General features: G+C 37.9%; 1 protein-coding gene across 1 annotated transcript in view; it reads right to left on the bottom strand.

Annotated features, from left to right (window-relative positions):
- Positions 1 to 18757, bottom strand: part of TAFA2 (TAFA chemokine like family member 2) — a 540390-nt gene that overhangs the window by 186836 nt on the left and 334797 nt on the right. The window contains exon 2 of the mRNA XM_030938928.1: positions 8380 to 8486. Within this exon, the coding sequence (XP_030794788.1) occupies positions 8380 to 8485 (106 nt within the window). The 5' untranslated portion in view covers position 8486. The remainder of the gene's footprint in view (positions 1 to 8379; positions 8487 to 18757) is intronic.

Genomic DNA, 18757 nt, shown 5'->3' with positions numbered 1-18757 from the left:
TTTTTACAACATTGAAAACCAGATATATTAGTCCATTTTCATACTGCTATAAAAAACTGCCCAAGACTGGGTAATTTATAAAGGTAAGAGATTTAATTGACTCACAGCTAAGCATGGCTAGGAAGGTCTCAGGAAACTTACAATCATGGCCCAAGGCAAAGAAGAAGCAATGCACCTTTGTCACAGGGCGTCAGGACGGAGTGAGTGACAGCAGGGGAAATTCCAGACGCTTATAACATCATCAGATCTCGTGAGATTCACTCATTACCACCAGAAAAGCATGCGGGAAACCATCCCATGATCCAATTACTTCCATCTGCTCCCACCATTGACACGTGGGGATTCTCCCCACTCAATTCAAGGTAATGTTTGAGTGGCGACACAGAGCCAAACCATATCACCAGACAAAGCAATATTCTGTTTTTGTTTTTGTTTTTGAGACGGAGTCTCGCTCTGTCACCCAGGCTGGAGTGCAGTGGCGTAATCTCGGCTCACTGCAGCTTCCGCCTCCTGGGTTCAAGCGATTCTTCTGCCTCAATCACCGGAGTAGCTGGGACCACAGGAATGCGCCACCATGCCCAGCTAATTTTTTGTATTTTTAGTAGAGGCAGGGTTTCGCCATATTGGCCAGGCTGGTCTCAAGCTCCTGAACTCGTGATCCGCCTGCATCGGCCTCCCAAAGTGCTGGGATTACAGGCGTGAGCCACCATGCCCCGCTCAGACAAAGCAATATTCTGTTGTTCAAAAACAAAAAGTTGGGAAAGGGATACCTCTGTGGGAGGAGGGGTTGTATTCAGCGACTCCAAGGGGCTGACAACATTCTATTTATTGTCCTGGTTGATAATTGCACAGTAATTTGCTTTATATTTATTTTTCATAATATGTAGGTGTTTTATTTACTATTATATAAGCATGAAATATTTTAACATAAAAAAGAGGAGAAAAGAATCAGGTCATGAAAGCATAACTCTTAGAAACTAGCAACTCTGCCTGCATGGTTTAAAACAGAATCACTAACTCAGGGCAACATAATCTCTTACAATTAGTCTTTGTCAATAAATGTATGAATACATAAAATAATTAATGAACACCATGTTCTCCAGTATGTATAACATGTTTATGAATTAAACCAGATGAAAAGAAGTCCAAATGTTGTTTAATAATTTCTGCATGGAAAAATTATGAGTAACTTGATTTATCTTCTTGGTATTTTTTTTCTTTCCAAAGTTTCTCAAATAAATATATATTACTTTGAAAATTCAATAAAATACATAATAAAAATGTGTCATTAAAAGTCCAGAATACAGTCAGTTTATGTTCTAGCTATTTTTCTTTCTCTTAGGACATTAATCCAATTGTTTTTATCAACAAGAAAAACACTATGAATTATAAATCAGTGCTCTTAAACTTTGGTGTACATCCTAATAGCTGCAAGCCAGCCTAAGAGATCCTACTAATATCCTAGGCTAAATTGGATCAAACAATTTAAACTGTAAGAAAATCAGCATTCTGAATATTTCCCCAAAGGATCTGTCCCAGCCACCTCCCCAGGCTAACTGTGCATCACTATCCTCTTTGCTCTCTGCTCTCCAGTCACAGCAGTCTTATTTCAGCTCCAGTGAATTCTTTCCTTCATGTCTCAGTAGCTTGGCATAGGCTGCTGCTCTTGCCTAGATGTCTTAACCCTTCCTCTGTCTTCATTCAGATCTCAGCTCCAATGTCTCCTCCCTAGAAAAGTCTTCCCTGAAACTGTACCCTATCCATTTTACCGTTTATATACTCTTACCCTGAAATTTTATCTTCACAGCACTTTAATACCATTTGTAATTAACTATTTGTATTATTATCTGATTAATGTTTTTCTCCTTCAATATACTGCGTCACTAGGACATGAGTCATGTCTGTTTTGCTCACTTCTGTTTTGTTTTCTTTGAAAGAGTCTCCCTCCATCGCTCAGGCTGGAGTGCAGTGGTGCAATCTTGTCTCACTGCAACCTCCACCTTCTGGGTTCAAGCGATTCTCCCACCTCAGCCTCCGGAGTAACTGGGATTAGCGGCACATGCCACCACATCTAGCTAATTTTTGTATTTTTTAGTAGAGATGCGGTTTCGCCATGTTGGCCAGGCTGGTCTCCAAATCCTGACCTCAAGTGATCCACCGGCTTCCGCCTCCCTAAGTGCTGGGATTACAGGCAGGGGTCACCATGCCTGGTCTCGCCTTTTTTTTTTTTTTTTTTTTTAAGAGACAGGGTCTGGTTCTGTCACTCAGGCTGGAGTGCAATGGCGTGATCCTAGTTCAATGCAATCTTGAAAGCAATCCTCCCACCGCAGCCTCCCAAGCAGCTGGGACTACAGGCACAGGCCACCACACCTGAATAATTTTTTTAACCATTTTTCTTAGAAATTGGTTCTCACTTTGTTGCCCAGGCTGGTCTCAAACTCCTGGCTTCAAGCGATCCTTTCATCTCTGCTTCCCAAAGTGCTGGGATTATAGGAATAAGCCGTTGTGCCCAGCCTGCTCACTTTTGTGTCTCCAGAGTTTGACCTAAAGCCCAACACTTAACAGACACTCACCATATATTTCATGGATAGTTGGTTGGATAAATGAATAAACTATCAAATGAATCAACAAACAATGAAGATCCACCAAAAAAAAAAAATACTATGGCTATGTCTCTCAGGCTTTGAACTAAAAATCATCTTTATTTTAAAATTTGGTTATTACCATACTGTATACATGTAATGAAACATCACACTGTACTCTGTAAATAAGTACAATTATCACATATCAATTACAAGTAAAACAAAATTTTAAAATGTTGTTTTTCTTTGAAAAAGATCCATTCAAACAAAAGTTCTCACTCATACCAGTAATTAGCTTGTATTACAATGAGGATAATATATATTCAACCTTGGCTAATCAAACTAACTTTTTTAGGCTCCTTTTTGTTCCTGGATATAACTCACCTGTGTGTATCTCTTTCAAACAAAATAAAAATTCTTTTCCAACCCCCAAACCCAATGATGACTCATTCTCCAGAGATTTAGTTTAGATGTGATGGGTAAGGAAAGAAAGGACAAGAAAATGTATTAGCCTTCTAAGATTAATGACTATATTTTTCTGTTGGGAACTTGGAGTCCTAAACTAAATGTTTGCTCTCTGATCCCCAATATCAGAAGCTGCACCTAGTGTAATTGCTTCCAAGGGGAAAACACTGCTCATTCTTTCTGACTGGCTGTCACAATACTCTGACTTAATCCCTTCCGAAATGCCCAGCTCAATATAATGTGAGAATTCGGGGCAGAATCTTTCTGTGGCCGTTTGAGCAGTAAACTTATCTGTTTGTATCTGAGGAACTGTTAGTTCTCAAAGCACAGAAAGGTTTTATTAAGAAGATGACAACAAATTCTGATTTTTAGATACCCATTTTTTCAAATCCAAATGTTCTGGATGTTTATAGTGTTCCTATGTCATGTTCAGAAAATGGAGTAATACAATTGTCCATTAGTGGCTCTTGAGAGCAGGATATTATTGTATTTGTATTTTGGTAGAGGTCTTTATTTATTTGGTTCTTTCATATTCTACATTTACTTGTTCCATAATGACCTATCTACCACTCTCTCCCTTAAATATTCTATGCACGCCATCCTCCTTGCTATTTCTAATTGTCTATGGGCATGCTTGAAAGTATTCATACCTATTGCTGCTTTGCCTGGAGCATCCTTTCCCTGAATACTCCACGAGCTGACTCCACTGGAAACTTTAGATCTTACACAAAGGCCTATTTAAAATTATATTCCCTCCTGAATACATCCTATATGCTTTCTTCCTTCATATATTTTCCAGAGCATGTATATCATAAAACATCCCATTTTATTTATTTTTCTTATTACCTATTTTTCCACTTCTAGAATAAACATCCCATGAAGACAAAGATTTTTGTCTCTTTTCTGTACCTGCTATATTCTCAGGCCTTAATGTAGGTACTCAAAAATCATTAAGTAAAAAACAACTTTTCCATGAGAAATATCCAACTGAAATGACCAATATACTATGCTACGGGTCTAGGAGAACTTGTTTCCAGAAAGCAGATAAGGTTACCAGTGGAAACAGTAATAGTGCCACTAAACACAGAGCTACAGCTGTTGCCTGATCATCAATCAGTCTGTGCTCCTTATACTGATAGACCAGAGAGAGAGAGAAAAGGAGTTTAATATTGATGGGGTAAATGTAAAGGTCCCTGATGACCATGAGGAAGACGACAGCTGCTGTGCAATAGAGGCAGAGAGGAATATATTAGGTACTCAGATGATCCACTGGGGCATCTTGTGGCATTCCCGTGCCCAGTTACAACTGCCAATGTATAAGTACAGCAGCAAGAGAATGGTAACCCAGGGCTCAGAACGCTTAGAACATTAGGAAGGCCTCCTACATGAGTAGAAGTGCTAGCAAAAAGAGAGAAAAATCTAGAATGGCTGGGCATAGGATGGACAGGCCATGAGCACCAACTGCATTAGCGGGACTCTTACTATTCCTCTTCAAGTAAGTCTTCTTGAAAATTGTGACCAACCAAAATCTAGAATTAGCTTTGCCTGGATGGAGTGACTTTCAGTGAGAAGCAGGAAGATCTGAGGGCTGTGAGTAGACTACACTGGAATGTAGCTGCTGATACACTACCAAAATCTTTTAAGGCTGTGCACCTTTCCTCCACTTGCTGTGAATGTTCTCTGATCACAGTTCACAGGTGTCCTCTTCTTTAGAGACTTACCTTCTGCTAAAGATGAGCCACTTCTCCAGAGAGGCTACTCCTTACCATGGGGAATAGGCCAGTAGCTAATGGCCCATGGACACAGGGTAGATGAGGCCATCTATCCCGCCTCAAGGAGGGACCATCTCTGTGGAACAATCCACGTCTCAGAGATTCCCCATAGGAGCAGATGGGCCATTTTCTAGCTGAGACTCTATTTGTGCTTAGTTTTTACCTCCCGCTCTAGCCTGCTTCACTTGCTCTCATTCTCCCGAGAGCACTCTTTCAATAAATCACGTAAACAAGAATTCCTGACTTGGCTGTGCTTCCAAAAAACCCTGCCTAAGACTCATGTCATATGCAAATTGCCTCTGAAATAATACATTATAATGACAGGCCTTTAAGATTCTTACAAATACAATTCTGATGAACATCAGCTCACAAAATTTTTCTTAAAACTCAGAAGTCCTAAAATAAATAAATTACCATGAGTGAAAGTCACTAGGAGGAAAACACAAAATTGCATAAAATAGGATCATCAGATAGAAATATATAGACATATATGGTATATATTTCTATTTATATATATACACCATATATTTCTATTACTATATATGTAGTGATATATAAAAAGAGAAACCTGAAAACATGAGTGAAAACAAAAAGCTATCAGAAGCTTGCAGATTAGCAAGAAAAAAGACAAAATTTTGGTACAATATAATAAACAAAATTAAAATTTGATATGTGAATTAAAGAGTAGATTAGACCCAAGGGAACATAGAATTAGTGTGGTAGAATAAAAATGTGAATAAATAGCCCAGAATAAAGCACAGAGACTTGAAGGTAAAAATATACATATAAAATAAAGGTTGAAATACATAAAGAAGAGTGAAAAATCTGACATATACCTAATACCTAGCCAGCATTCTAGTTTAGCAGAGACAGTGGTGGGTAGAGAAACTACATTTCAGGAGATGGTGCCTATAATTTTTCAGAGTTCATGAGAGATACCAATTCAGAGGCTCTGGAAATTGAATAAATCCCAAATTGTGTAAGTAAAAAGAAATTCACTAGTACATATATTTCATGGTTATATGGAGCAAGACTGCCTAGATTTGAACCCTGCCTCCAATAGCTCCTAACTGGGCAACTTGGGACGAATTACTTAACTTGTCTTTGCCATAGTTTCTGACCTCTAAAAGTAGTTTTAAAAATAGTATCTACCACATAGATGGTTATGAGATTAAATGAGTTGACATCTGTAATGCTCTTTAGTCTGTTGAGTTTCTAGTATTCATCTTTATTACTTTTATCTTGAATGCTCACTAAGGTGTTCTGGATCAGAAACTGATTTCTTACTAATTAACTCACAATAAATAGAAAGTGAACTGGCCTGCTTCACCCTAAGCCTTAACCCTGATGAAAGCCAAGCCAAATGTCCTACATTGATAGCCGAACATTCCATAGATGACTGACAGCAAACAAGGGATTATTTTCATTTATGTACAGGAGAGAGACAGCCATTTCCCTCCCACTCCTGAAAGGAGAGAAAAATCTTCTGCTCCTTTGAAATGAGGTGGAAAGGATCCTAGGTTCTTACTTAACCATTTAGAATATAACTGTATCCTTCCACAGGTCAGATACACCAAAGGGGTCTCCAAAGTCTGGGCTTTGCACGTAGGGAGATAGCAGCCCAACCTTTCTTGGATGGTGAGCACATGAGTAATCATTTTATGAGCATGCTCTACAACTTACAACATTTATTATTTATGCATAAAATAGCTCAAAACAAAAAGGATATTTTGCGTAACATTTATTATTTTATGCGTAAAATAGCTCAAAACAAAAAGGATATTTTGTACAGAAAATATAAAGAAAAGAAAGAAAAAAGAACAAAAGGAAGAAAGATGGAGGAGGGGAGAAAACTTTCATAAAATCTTCATCCAAAATATCAGTGGCAGTGTGGAAAGGGAAAAGCAAAACAGAAAACACTATCTTCTGTAATGTATCAAGTTTGACAATTTAAGTTTTCTGACACCATGTGCAATTTCTTATGTTCAAGGACTATTTTCTTGGCAAGAAGAAAAGATCTTAGTTTCAGAGTTAGCATAGAACATAACACAATTTAAATGTCTTAAAGTAGCTTTGACAATAGCATGCAATATACACTGTGAGCAGTCTTTATGAGTGATTCTTTAAGATACCCCATCACTTGGCTTTGGACATGAGAAAGTATCTTTATCATGAACACTTGCTGTGCTAGCCTGATGCCCACAATTCCTATGATCCCCCACTCCTCCCAGTTCTTCTTTCAAAAACTGGGAAGGGGCACTAAGGTGACCATCAGAATAATGAGGATGGGGTGTGTTTTCTCGTTAAGTCCAAGGCAGGGCTTGTCCCTATTGGATTGCAGCTCTTTTAAAAGATGAGTATTTAATACTGCTTCGTTCTTTGGTCTGGTTTGTTGTTGCCAATTTGAGACCACAGGGAATGTCATCCTCAACATCTTCGTAATTTTACACTGATAAAAGTTATTAAAGAGAATTTAAAGTCTTATCTGTGGATCAGTGTGCTGTATTAAAGAAAAGGAGAATAAAATATATATGAATACGTATTCACACACATGAAAACATATTGTGGTTAGAAAACAGGATAATGAAATATGAAAAAATCCTTCATAAAATTTTATTTTGCAAGATGTCCCTTTTTGATTTTAAACAGAGGGGGAAGAGATTAGTCTTTTAAGTGTCAGTCCCACACACCATGTCTTTTCTCTCCCTGGTGTTAATGTTCCATGTAATGCTAATTAAATGGACATGTGTAACTAATTTAAGTGTTACAGAATTCAAAGCAGTCTTAATTCCCCCTTCACCCAAAAATAGAATGAGAAACTAAGTTGTTAGTCTCTAGACTTTATAGTGGGCAGAGAACTAAGTTATAAAATCATATTTTACAGAAAAATCTAAATTGATTTCTCAGGTTATGAATACTTGATTATGATAGGGACAGTTCAGAAATAGCCTCATGGAAAAAGTAGTTATTCATTATATTGAGTCTTATAGCCACGAAAGAGGGCAGAAAGAATGTAATTGTGAGCTGTCAAGCTTAACACATATGTATAGAGCAAATATTCTCACTCTGTTCAGTGGCAGAATTGAGCCTGCTGAATATCATACCAGCGGCAGTGTCCAAAGGGTGGTCAAAGTGGTCCTCTGACATAAAGAAACATGACCCACAAAAAGCATTGAAAGGAAATTTACATATAGACATATTATTAAGATATATATCATTACAGACACTTTCTTTACCACAATGAGTGCAATCTGAAACTTATCTTTATTATATGCCAACTCAATTTTTTAATATCATTATCTAAAAAGGGAAGGAAAGGTATAGTTATATTTCCATATTCTTTGAACACTATTTGCAGAAATGGCATTAATCCTGAAAATATCATCTTTCCCATTCAAAGCCATCTTAGAGATAACTGCATTATTACTTAAAGAAAACTGCCAGGGGGAGAATCTATACCTAGTAAAATTTAACAGACCAGTGGAGGCAAAACATAACAGTCTATGTTAAGGGTAGTCATCATCCACAAATAGTTGAGAAAAAAAAAACAAAAAGCTTACCTTTATGATGGTTTGCACTGGATACGACTTTTCCCCACAAGGTTACAATAAATATTATTATTAGCAGTTTTCCTTTTGTTGCTTTCTGTAAGTATCTCTTACTCATCCTGCAAATAAAAAATAATAATAAAAAACATAAGGATGTAAATTCATAGCTTTTCCATAATAATTGTGCTACATTTAAAGACTTCCACTATACTTTAACCGCTTCAACTCCTGAAAACTGTATTTCTTGTATTTAAAATGCTGTTCACTGTATACAAATGATGATTAGAGAAAATAAAGGTTTTCCAAAGTACCTTGATATGATGCAAGAGATGAGCAAAGTCCTACCTCAGTCAGTCTTCATCCACTTAACCATAGCCTAAATCATTTTGGAAATATTATCACATTTCTCTCCATATAAACATAGATTTAATTTATTAACAAAATCCAAGGCACAGTCATTTGGAAAATCTTTAAATGCCTTATTATTTTACTTTTTTCCTAACAATTGCCAAGTCAAACGGACAGTGTAACAGTTTAGATATAACTGCTTAGATGAATTCCTGCACAGAATATGCTCACTTCAAATCTATTATCCCTAATGTGCTTTTTAAAAATCACCTGTTTATATACATTTCTTACTGCAAAGTAACCTGATCCTCCTAATGTACACAACTCAGCTACAGGCGACACAATATTGTTGGATTCCACCTTGATGTGCATTCCCAGAGGTAGGAGAAAAATGAAAAAGCAGAATGAAAAATACCAAATCAACATTTTCATGTTGAACTCATAAAACTAAAGAAAGCAAAAAATGTTATAACAAAATAATTGTTGTCTATAATAAAAGTTCAGAACTTACTTTCTACAACATTCTTTCATTTGTTCTGAAGAATAAATTTGGCTTGTAGGTATATCCATCCCCATTTTGTAGATGAGGAAATTTGGAAATTTGCCTGGGCCACATTTAATGACAATAAAAACATAAACCCAGAATTGTCTAATTCTAAAATTCTTGCATTAATCACAAGGAATGGGGAGGGGGGGGGACGCCCAAGAGGGCCAAATAGGAACAGCTCCAACCTCCAGCTCCCAGCCTGAGCAACATAGAAGACTGGTGATTTCTGCATTTTCAACTGAGGTACCGGGTTCATCTCACTGGGGTATGTCGGACAGTCGGTGCTGGTGAGCAGGTGAAGCCCAACCAGAGAGAGTTGAAGCAACGGAACGAAGCTGGACGGACAATGACTTTGACAAGTTGAGAGAAGAAGGCTTCAATCGATCAAACTACTCAGAGCTAAAGGAGAAACTACGTACCGAGTGCAAAGAAACCAAAAGCCTTGAAAAAAGAATTGATGAAAGGAGAACTAGAATAATCAATGCAGAGAAGACCATAAAAGAACTGATAGAGATGAAAACCATAATACAAGAACTACATGATAAATGCACAAGTTTCAGTAACCAACTCGATCAACTGGAAGAAAGAGTATCAGTGATTGAAGATCAAATGAATGAAATGAAGCAAGAAGAGAAGTGTAGAGAAAAAAGAGTAAAAGAAATGAACAAAGCCTCCAAGATATATGGGATTATGTGAAAAGACCAAATCTACGTCTGATTGGTGTGCCTGAAAGTGACAGGGAAAATGTAACCAAGTTGGAAAAAATCTGCAGGATATCATCCAGGAGAACTTCCCCAACCTAGTCAGGCAGTCCACATTCAAATTCAGGAAATACAGAGAACACCACAAAGATACTCCTCGAGAAGAGCAACTCCAAGACACATAATTGTCAGATTCACCAAACTTGAGATAAGGAAAAAATGTTAAGGGCAGCCAGAGAGAAACGTCGGGTTACCCACAAAGGGAAGCCCATCAGACAAACAACCAGATCTCTTGGCAGAAACTCTACAAGCCAGAAGAGAACAGTGGCCAATATTCAACATTCTTAAAGAAAGGAATTTTCAACCCAGAATTTCATATCCAGCCAAACTAAGATTCATAAGTGAAGGAGAAATAAAATCCTTTACAGACAAGTAAATGCTTACAGATTTTGTCACCACCAGGCATGCCCTACAAGAGATCCTAAAGGAAGGACTAAACATGGAAAGGAGCAACCAGTACCAGCCATTGCAAAAACATGCCAAAATGTAAAGACCATTGATGCTAGGAAGAAAGTGCATCAACTAATGAGCAAAATAACCAGCTAATATCATAATGACAGGATCAAGTTCACACATAACAATATTAACCTTAGATGTAAATGGACTAAATGGTCTATTTAAAAGACACAGACTGGCATATTGGATAAAGAATCAAGAACCATCAGTTTGCTGTATTCATGAGATCCATCTCACATGCCTAGACACACATAGGCTCAAAATAAAGGGATGGAGGAAGATCTACCAAGCAAATGGAGAACAAAAAAAAAGCAGGAGTTGCAATCCTAGTCTCTGATAAAACAGACTTTAAATCATCAAAGATCAAAAGAGACAAAGTAGGCCATTACATAATGGTAAAGGGATCAATTCATCAGGAAGAACTAACTATCCTAAATATATACGCACCCAATACAGGAGGACACAGATATATAAAGAAAGTCCCTAGAGACTTACAAAGAGACGTAGACTCCCATACAATAATAATGGGAGAATTTAACACTCCACTGTCAACATTACACAGATCAACGAGACAGAAATTTAACAAGGATATCCAGGAATTGAACTCAACTCTGCACCAAGTGAACCTAATAGACATCTACAGAACTCTCCACCCTAAATAAACAGAATATACGTTCTTTTCAGCACCACATCACACTTATCCCAAAATTGGCCACACAGTTGGAAGTAAAGCACTCCTCAGCAAATGTACAAGAACAGAAATTATAACAAACTGTCTCTCAGACCACAGTGCAATTAAACTAGAACTCAGGACTAAGAGACTCAATCAAAACCACTCAACTACATGGAGGCTGAACAACCTGCTCCTGAATGACTACTGGGTACGTAATGAAATGAAGGCAGAAATAAAGATGTTCTTTGAACCCAATGGGAACAAAGATACAACATACTAGAATCTCTGGGATACATTTAAAGCAGTGTATAGAGGGAAATTTATAACACTAAATGCCCACAAGGGAAAGCAGGAAAGATCTAAAATTGACATCCTAATTTCACAATTAAAAGAACTAGAGAAGCAAGAGCAAACACATTCAAAAGCTAGCAGAAGGCAAGAAATAACTATGATCAGAGCAGAACTGAAGGAGATAGAGACACAAAAAACCCTCCAAAAAAATCAATGGATCCAGGAGCTGGTTTTTGGAAAAGATCAACAAAATTGATAGACTGCTAGCAAGACTAAGAAAGAAGAAAAGAGAGAAGAATCAAATAGAAGCAATAAAAAATGATAAAGGGGATATCACCACCGACCCCACAGAAATACAAACTACCATCAGAGAATACTATAAACACTTCTATGCAAATAAACTAGAAAACCTAGAAGAAATGGATAATTTCCTGGACACTTACACTCTCCCAAGACTAAACCAGGAAGAAGCTGAATCCCTGAATAGACCAATAGCAGGCTCTGAAATTGAGGCAAGAATTAATAGCCTACCAACGAGAAAAAGTCCAGGACCAGATGGATTCACAGCCAAATTCTAACAGAGGTACAAGGAGGAGCTGGTACCATTCCTTCTGAAACTATTCCAATCAATAGAAAAAGAGGGAATCCTCCCTAACTCATTTTGTGAGGCCAACATCATCCTGATACCATAGCCTCGCAGAGACACAACAATAAAATAGAATTTTAGACCAATATCCCTGATGAACATCGATGCAAAAATCTTCAACAAAATACTGGCAAACCGAATGCAGAAGCACACCAAAAACTTATCCACCATGATCAAGTGGGCTTCATCCCTGGGGGGTAAGGCCTGGTTCAACATATGCAAATCAACAAATGTAATCCAGCATATAAAAAGAACCAAAGACAAAAACCACATGATTATCTCAATAGATGCAGAAAATGTCTTTGAAAAAATTCAACAGCCCTTCATGATAAAAACTCTCAATAAATTCGGTATTGATGGAACGTATCTCAAAATAATAAGAGCTATTTATGACAAACCCACAGCCGATATCATATTGAATGGGCAAAAACTGGAAGCATTCCCTTTGAAAACTGGCACAAGACAGGGATGCTCTCTCTCACCACTTCTATTCAACATAGTGTTGGAAGTTCTGGTTAGGGCAATCAGGCAAGAGAAAGAAATCAAGGGTATTCAGTTAGGAAAAGAACCCCATCGTCTCAGTCCAAAATCTTCTTAAGCTGATAATGAACTTCAGCAAAGTCTCAGGATACAAAATCAATGTGCAAAAATCATAAGCACTCTTATACACCAGGAACAGACAAACAGAGAGCCAAATCATGAATGAACTCCCATTCACAGTAGTTTCAAAGAGAATAAAATACCTAGGAATCCCACTTACAAGGGATGTAAAGGACCTCTTCAAGGAGAACTAGAAACCACTCCTCAGTGAAATAAAAGAGGACACAAACAAATGGAAGAACATACCAAGCTCATGGATAGGGAGAATCAATATTGTGAAAATGGCCATACTGCCCAAGGTTGTTTATAGATTCAATGTCATCCCTATTAAGCTACCAATGACTTTTTTCCCAGAACTGGAAAAAACTGCTTTAAAGTTCATATGGAACCAAAAAAGACCCCGCATTACCAAGACACTCCTATGCCAAAAGAACAAAGCTGGAGGCATCACGCTACCTGACTTCAAACTACACTACATGGCTACAGTAACCAAAACAGCATGGTACAGGTACCAAAACAGAGATATAGACCAATGGAACAGAACAGAGCCCTCAGAAATAATACCACACATCTACAGCCATCTGATCTTTGACAAACCTGAGGAAAACAAGAAATGGGGAAAGGATTCCCTATTTAATAAATGGTGCTGGGAAAATTGGCTAGTCATAAGTAGAAAGCTGAAACTGGATCCTTTCCTTACTCCTTATATGAAAATTAATTCAAGATGGATTAGAGATTTAAATGTTAGACTTAAAACCACAAAAACCCTAGAAGAAAACTTAGGTATTACCATTCAGGACATACGCACGGGCAAGGACTTCATGTCTAAAACACCAAAAGCAACAGCAACAAAAGCCAAACTTGACAAATGAGATCCAATTAAACTAAAGAGCTTCTGCACAGCAAAAGAAACTACCATCAGAGTGAACAGGCAACCTACAGAATGGGAGAAAATTTTTGCAATCTACTCATCTGACAAAGGGCCAATATCCAGAACCTACAAAGAACTCAAACAAATTTTACAAGAAAAAAACAACCCCATCAAAAAGTGTGCAAAGGATATGAACAGCCACTTCTCAAAAGAACACATTTATGCAGCCAACAGACACATGAAAAAATACTCATCATCACTCACCATCAGAGAAATGCAAATCAAAACCACAATGAGATACCATCTCACACCAGTTAGAATGGCAATCATTAAAAAAATCAGGAAACAACAGGTGCTGGAGAGCATGTGGAGAAATAGGAACACTTTTACACTGTTGGTGGGACTGCAAACTAGTTCCACCATTGTGGAAAACAGTATGGCGATTCCTCAAGGATCTAGAACTAGAAATACCATTTGACCCAGCCATCCCATTACTGGGGACATATCCAAAGAATTATAAATCATGCTGCTATAAAGACACATGCACACAAATGTTTATCGCAGCACTATTCACAGTAGGAAAGACTTGGAATCAACCCAAATGTCTGTCAGTGACAGACTGGATTAAGAAAATGTAGCATATATGCACCATGGAATACTATACAGCCATAAAAAAGGATGAGTTCGTGTCCTTTGTAGGGACATGGATGCAGCTGGAAACCATCATTCTCAGCAAACTATCGCAAGAACAGAAAACCAAACACCACATGTCCTCACTCATAGGTGGGTATTGAGCAATGAGATCACTTGGACCCAGGAAGGGGAACATCACACACCGAGGCCTATTGTGGGAAGGGGGGATGGGGGAGGGATAGCGCTAGGAGATATACCTAATGTGAATGATGAGTTAATGGGTGCAGTACACCAGCATGGCACATGTATACATATGTAACAAACCTGCACGTTGTGCACATGTACCCTAGAACTTAAAGTATAATAATAATAATAATAAATCACCAAGGGATAAGCAAAACTGATATGAAATCAAGTCCATCTCCATTTATTTATGAGAGAGATTAAATATATGCTTGTCACCCTGTGCCTTTCCGATTCAGAACCTATACTGAACTCTACTGTGCTTGACCTGTAGATACTTGTATGCCCTGCTTTTAAAGCAATTTCCTGGGATCACTTCCTGATGTAGCCTGATTCCTTTTCCTCTTGTATATTCTAGGTTACCCTTTTTTATACATTTTTACCTCCAAAACATTCTATCTCCAAAAATGTTACTCAAAGGTAGAACAGGTGGCTATACAGTTTCAAAGAGGAGTCCTTGACATTTTTTCATGGATGACTAAATGCATGAAAAAATAAATTATATATTATGTATTTTAATATAGATATAGGCTAATATTTCTTAGCTTGGGGAGGTTGTAGGGATTAATTCAAATGTTTAGATGGCAATATTGTAAGAATAAAAGCATGAACTTCTAAGTCAGAATGTCGGGTTTTGAGTCCAAACTTGAATAGCTTCTAATGATGTGGCCTTTAACCGACTTTACTTTTTTTGGATCTCCTGCTTCAGTTTCTCCTGCAAATTTCTGGATCTCCTGCTTCAGTTTCTTCTACTGTAGCATGGGATAATGTATGTGAAATTCTTGGCCCACTGACAAGCATGTAATATGGATTCAATGGCTATGATATTAGAGAATAGTGAGTCATATGTGTATGTTTGATCCTTGAGTGTTTGGGAGGCTAGTCCATTCATGAGATGACTGAAGGGAGTTTCAGTAGCACCAACAGCTGTAAACTCTCCGTGGACTTTAGCCTCATGACATGGCAAAGATAATGCACAAGAAGATAGGTATTTGAGCTTTTAAATCAGACTGTTTGGGTTTAAAACCAGGCTTCCTGCTGACTACGTGACTTTGAACAAATTACTTAATAATTCAGATTATTCTCATTGTCAGTAAGATGAAGATAATAACATCTGCCTAACAGTGTTGTTGGTATGAAGATTAAATGAGATAGTCTGTGCAAAAGGTTTAACACTATGCACAGCAAATAATAAATGCTCAATAAACGCTAACCATTACTATAAACATTACTCAGTCAGACTAGCGTTTTCCTAAATTCATTCTGTGAGGCACCAATTCCACAGATTGTTATTAAAGTATTAGTGAAAAATAAAGGGGGTAAACACATTTGTAGCATTCTGAGTTCAACCAATTTAACTAGATTTTTTTAACAAGAGGCATATTGCCAAATATGCCTTTTTAGAAACATTTTCCAGGAACCTCCTCCACAGTGTAACAGAGCACACTAGTGTCCCCGGGAAGCCTCTCAGAGAAATATTGAGCTATAACAATAACCTGGTTTGGAACTTATTCTCAGTAAACCAAAATGTCTTTTTAAATCTTCCATTCTATTGCCTTTGTTTCCTCTCTCAGCACTCCTACTATTTGTTTTAAGAATCTTCTCTTTTCTTCCACATTTTTTCAACTGTCCTGACTCCCCTCTGCATCTAATCCCTGCAGCCTTATTGTACTGTATATCACATAACAGAATGAACAGCAAAACTCATCTGACAGGAAGAGCTGCTTAGCATAATTCTTGATAATAGCTTCTCCTTAGCACATGGCCTCTGCTACAAGGGCAATGACCCATCATTTTTCCGTACCATTGTGCACCCACCCAATGGGATGACAGAACTGACAGCTGGTCAAACTGATAACTAGGCATATGGAAACAGAAACACCCACAAAGTCACAGCCTGTCAAAGTAAGGAAAGAAAGGAGAATGCATGTCAACATTTGGAAGGCTGTAAAGACTGGTATTCTCTCCTTTTCATAACACCCTCACTCCTGTCCAGTTAATTACTATGTTCTGTCAATACTATCTCCAGAATATCTCTTAAATGTATATTCGTATATGTATTACCACTGCAACACTGCAATTCAGACCACCAAACTTTCTCACTGGCCACAGCATCCTAACTGGACATTTGCCACCAAATTGCCCTCCTTTGTCTGTCTTTTTCACAATTATATTTGGAGTATTTAGTAAGTGCCTGATAAATATTGTTGACTGAATGTAATGCATTCTCTATGCTACAGCCAAATATGTCTCTATGAGCGTGAAACAAACTTGCTTAAAATCTTAGCATGATTCCCTTCTCTGCTCAGAACAGAAGGCCATCATTCTTAGTAGGGTATAAAAATCCTGCAGCAGAATTTTTTTTAAGCTTTGATCCTTTCTTTATGTCTCTAATCTCATTTTATGCCATTTTGTCTCATCTTTCTCTCCACACACACTCATAGTCTATTTTTAACCCTAGAAAATTTCTCCAATGACTTCCAGCTAAATCTTACCCCCCATGCCACCTGAAATATGTTAGCTATTCCCTCCATTCCCACCCACTCTTCAAAATGGGTAACTTCTACTCACTAGTCATGGGTAAGGTTAGAATTCCTCCTATAGGATTTATCCAAGACCATGTTGAGTTCCCTTCGTTCTGCACAGCAGTCACTTGCCATAGCATATTATAATCCACCTACTTATATTCAACCATTATTCTCATATAAGATTCCTAAAGACAGCAACTGTGTCCCATACCTTTGTGAATCTGTAGGGCTCATCCAAAGTCCAGGTTAATAGCTGGTAAATAAGTACTTATTGAATGTTGAAGGTGCCTTACAGCCAAATATATTGCATGGTGGTTAACATGAGGAGGAATGAAGTATGTGCCATCTCTCTAGATGACAAACAGGAAGTGAAAAAGAATGGGGGGGTGTGCAGCAAGACAGAGCAAACTGAGGAGGAAAAGAGAAAAATGAAACCCAATCTTGAATGTGTTTTATTCTGATTTTTAAATAACAATCAAGTTTGAACAAAGTGAAGCATAATAGAGTGATCAAGGATTTCTGACAAAGGTGCAATAACAGAGAAAAACACCTAAAGGAAAAAAGCTGAATGTACATTTCTTCTTTACCTTGCATGACAGCACAAAAGAAGGGACATTGCCTTCTTTCTCTATTTGCTAACAACCAGGTCTCAGTATAAAGTTTACCACTACAGAAATACCGAATGTGGTCCCGGGCTCCAACACCGTTTAGAACTGTCACATTCATTTGTGAAAACGGCAAATTTTAAGTGAATTTTGCAACAGCAAAAACAGTGAAAAGAAACTGGAAACTGAAGAAAAATACACATAGAAGAGGAAACCTTGAAATCCCTCCCTGGCAGCAGCAGCAGCTTGCAAGGAGCACAAGGGAAATGAGGAAATTGAGAAATGGTAACCTTGGCAGTGAAGGATGTTGAAGTGAGAAGTTGTCAAAGTGGAGGACTGACAATTAAATCTCCTGGACTTTTTCCCACTCTTCTCTTCTGTTACATATTTCACTTATGTACACTGAAGTTTAGACTTTTGGATTATTTGAAATGCTTCTCATCCCACTAATGTTAAAAGTACCTTTAACTGGCCGGGTGCAGTGGCTCACGCCTGTAATCCCAGCACTTTAGGAGGCAGAGGCAGGCAGATCACGAGGTCAGGAGATCGAGACCATCCTGGCTAGCACGGTGAAACCCCATCTCCAATAAAAATACAAAAAATTAGCCAGGCATGGTGGCAGGTGCCTGCAGCGCCAGCTACTCAGGAGGCTGAGGCAGGAAAATGGTCTGAACCCAGGAGGCGGAGCTTGCAGTGAGCCTAGATCTTGCCACTGCACTCCAGCCTGGGCAACAGAGCAAGACTCCATCTCAAAAAAAAAATCATTTAATTGTTAAAAAGCAAGAAATAAAAACTGTTATGCTGTGAGAAAAATCATTTCCCCATGAAAATAGAAAGTAAGTTTAACTGGTATATAAACAAAAACCTGGAAGGAAAAAAGGGAAGAATGAAGGAGATAGTATAAAGGAGATGTATTAAAAAGATAGAAGTGGAGGCTTAGAATCCAACCACCTGGACTCCCCTTGAGCCTAAGACACTTCTGTGGAAATAGAGATCACATAAGGGAATATATTTTTTGTCTTTTTAGGAAAATTCTTTGCATTAATCTAAATATCACACAAACCTAGTGTTAACTAGTTACAATGGCATGGACCTTAACAGACGAATCTCGAAACAGAATTCACCCTTAGGGCAGAATGCTCAGTAGATTAGTCGCGCGCCCTTTCTCCTCATAGGAACCAGAATGAT

This window comes from Rhinopithecus roxellana, chromosome 10 (assembly GCF_007565055.1).
Source record: "Rhinopithecus roxellana isolate Shanxi Qingling chromosome 10, ASM756505v1, whole genome shotgun sequence".
NCBI lineage: Eukaryota > Metazoa > Chordata > Mammalia > Primates > Cercopithecidae > Rhinopithecus > Rhinopithecus roxellana.
Note: the sequence above shows the minus strand (reverse complement) of the source record. Positions and strands in the feature narration are given on the sequence as shown.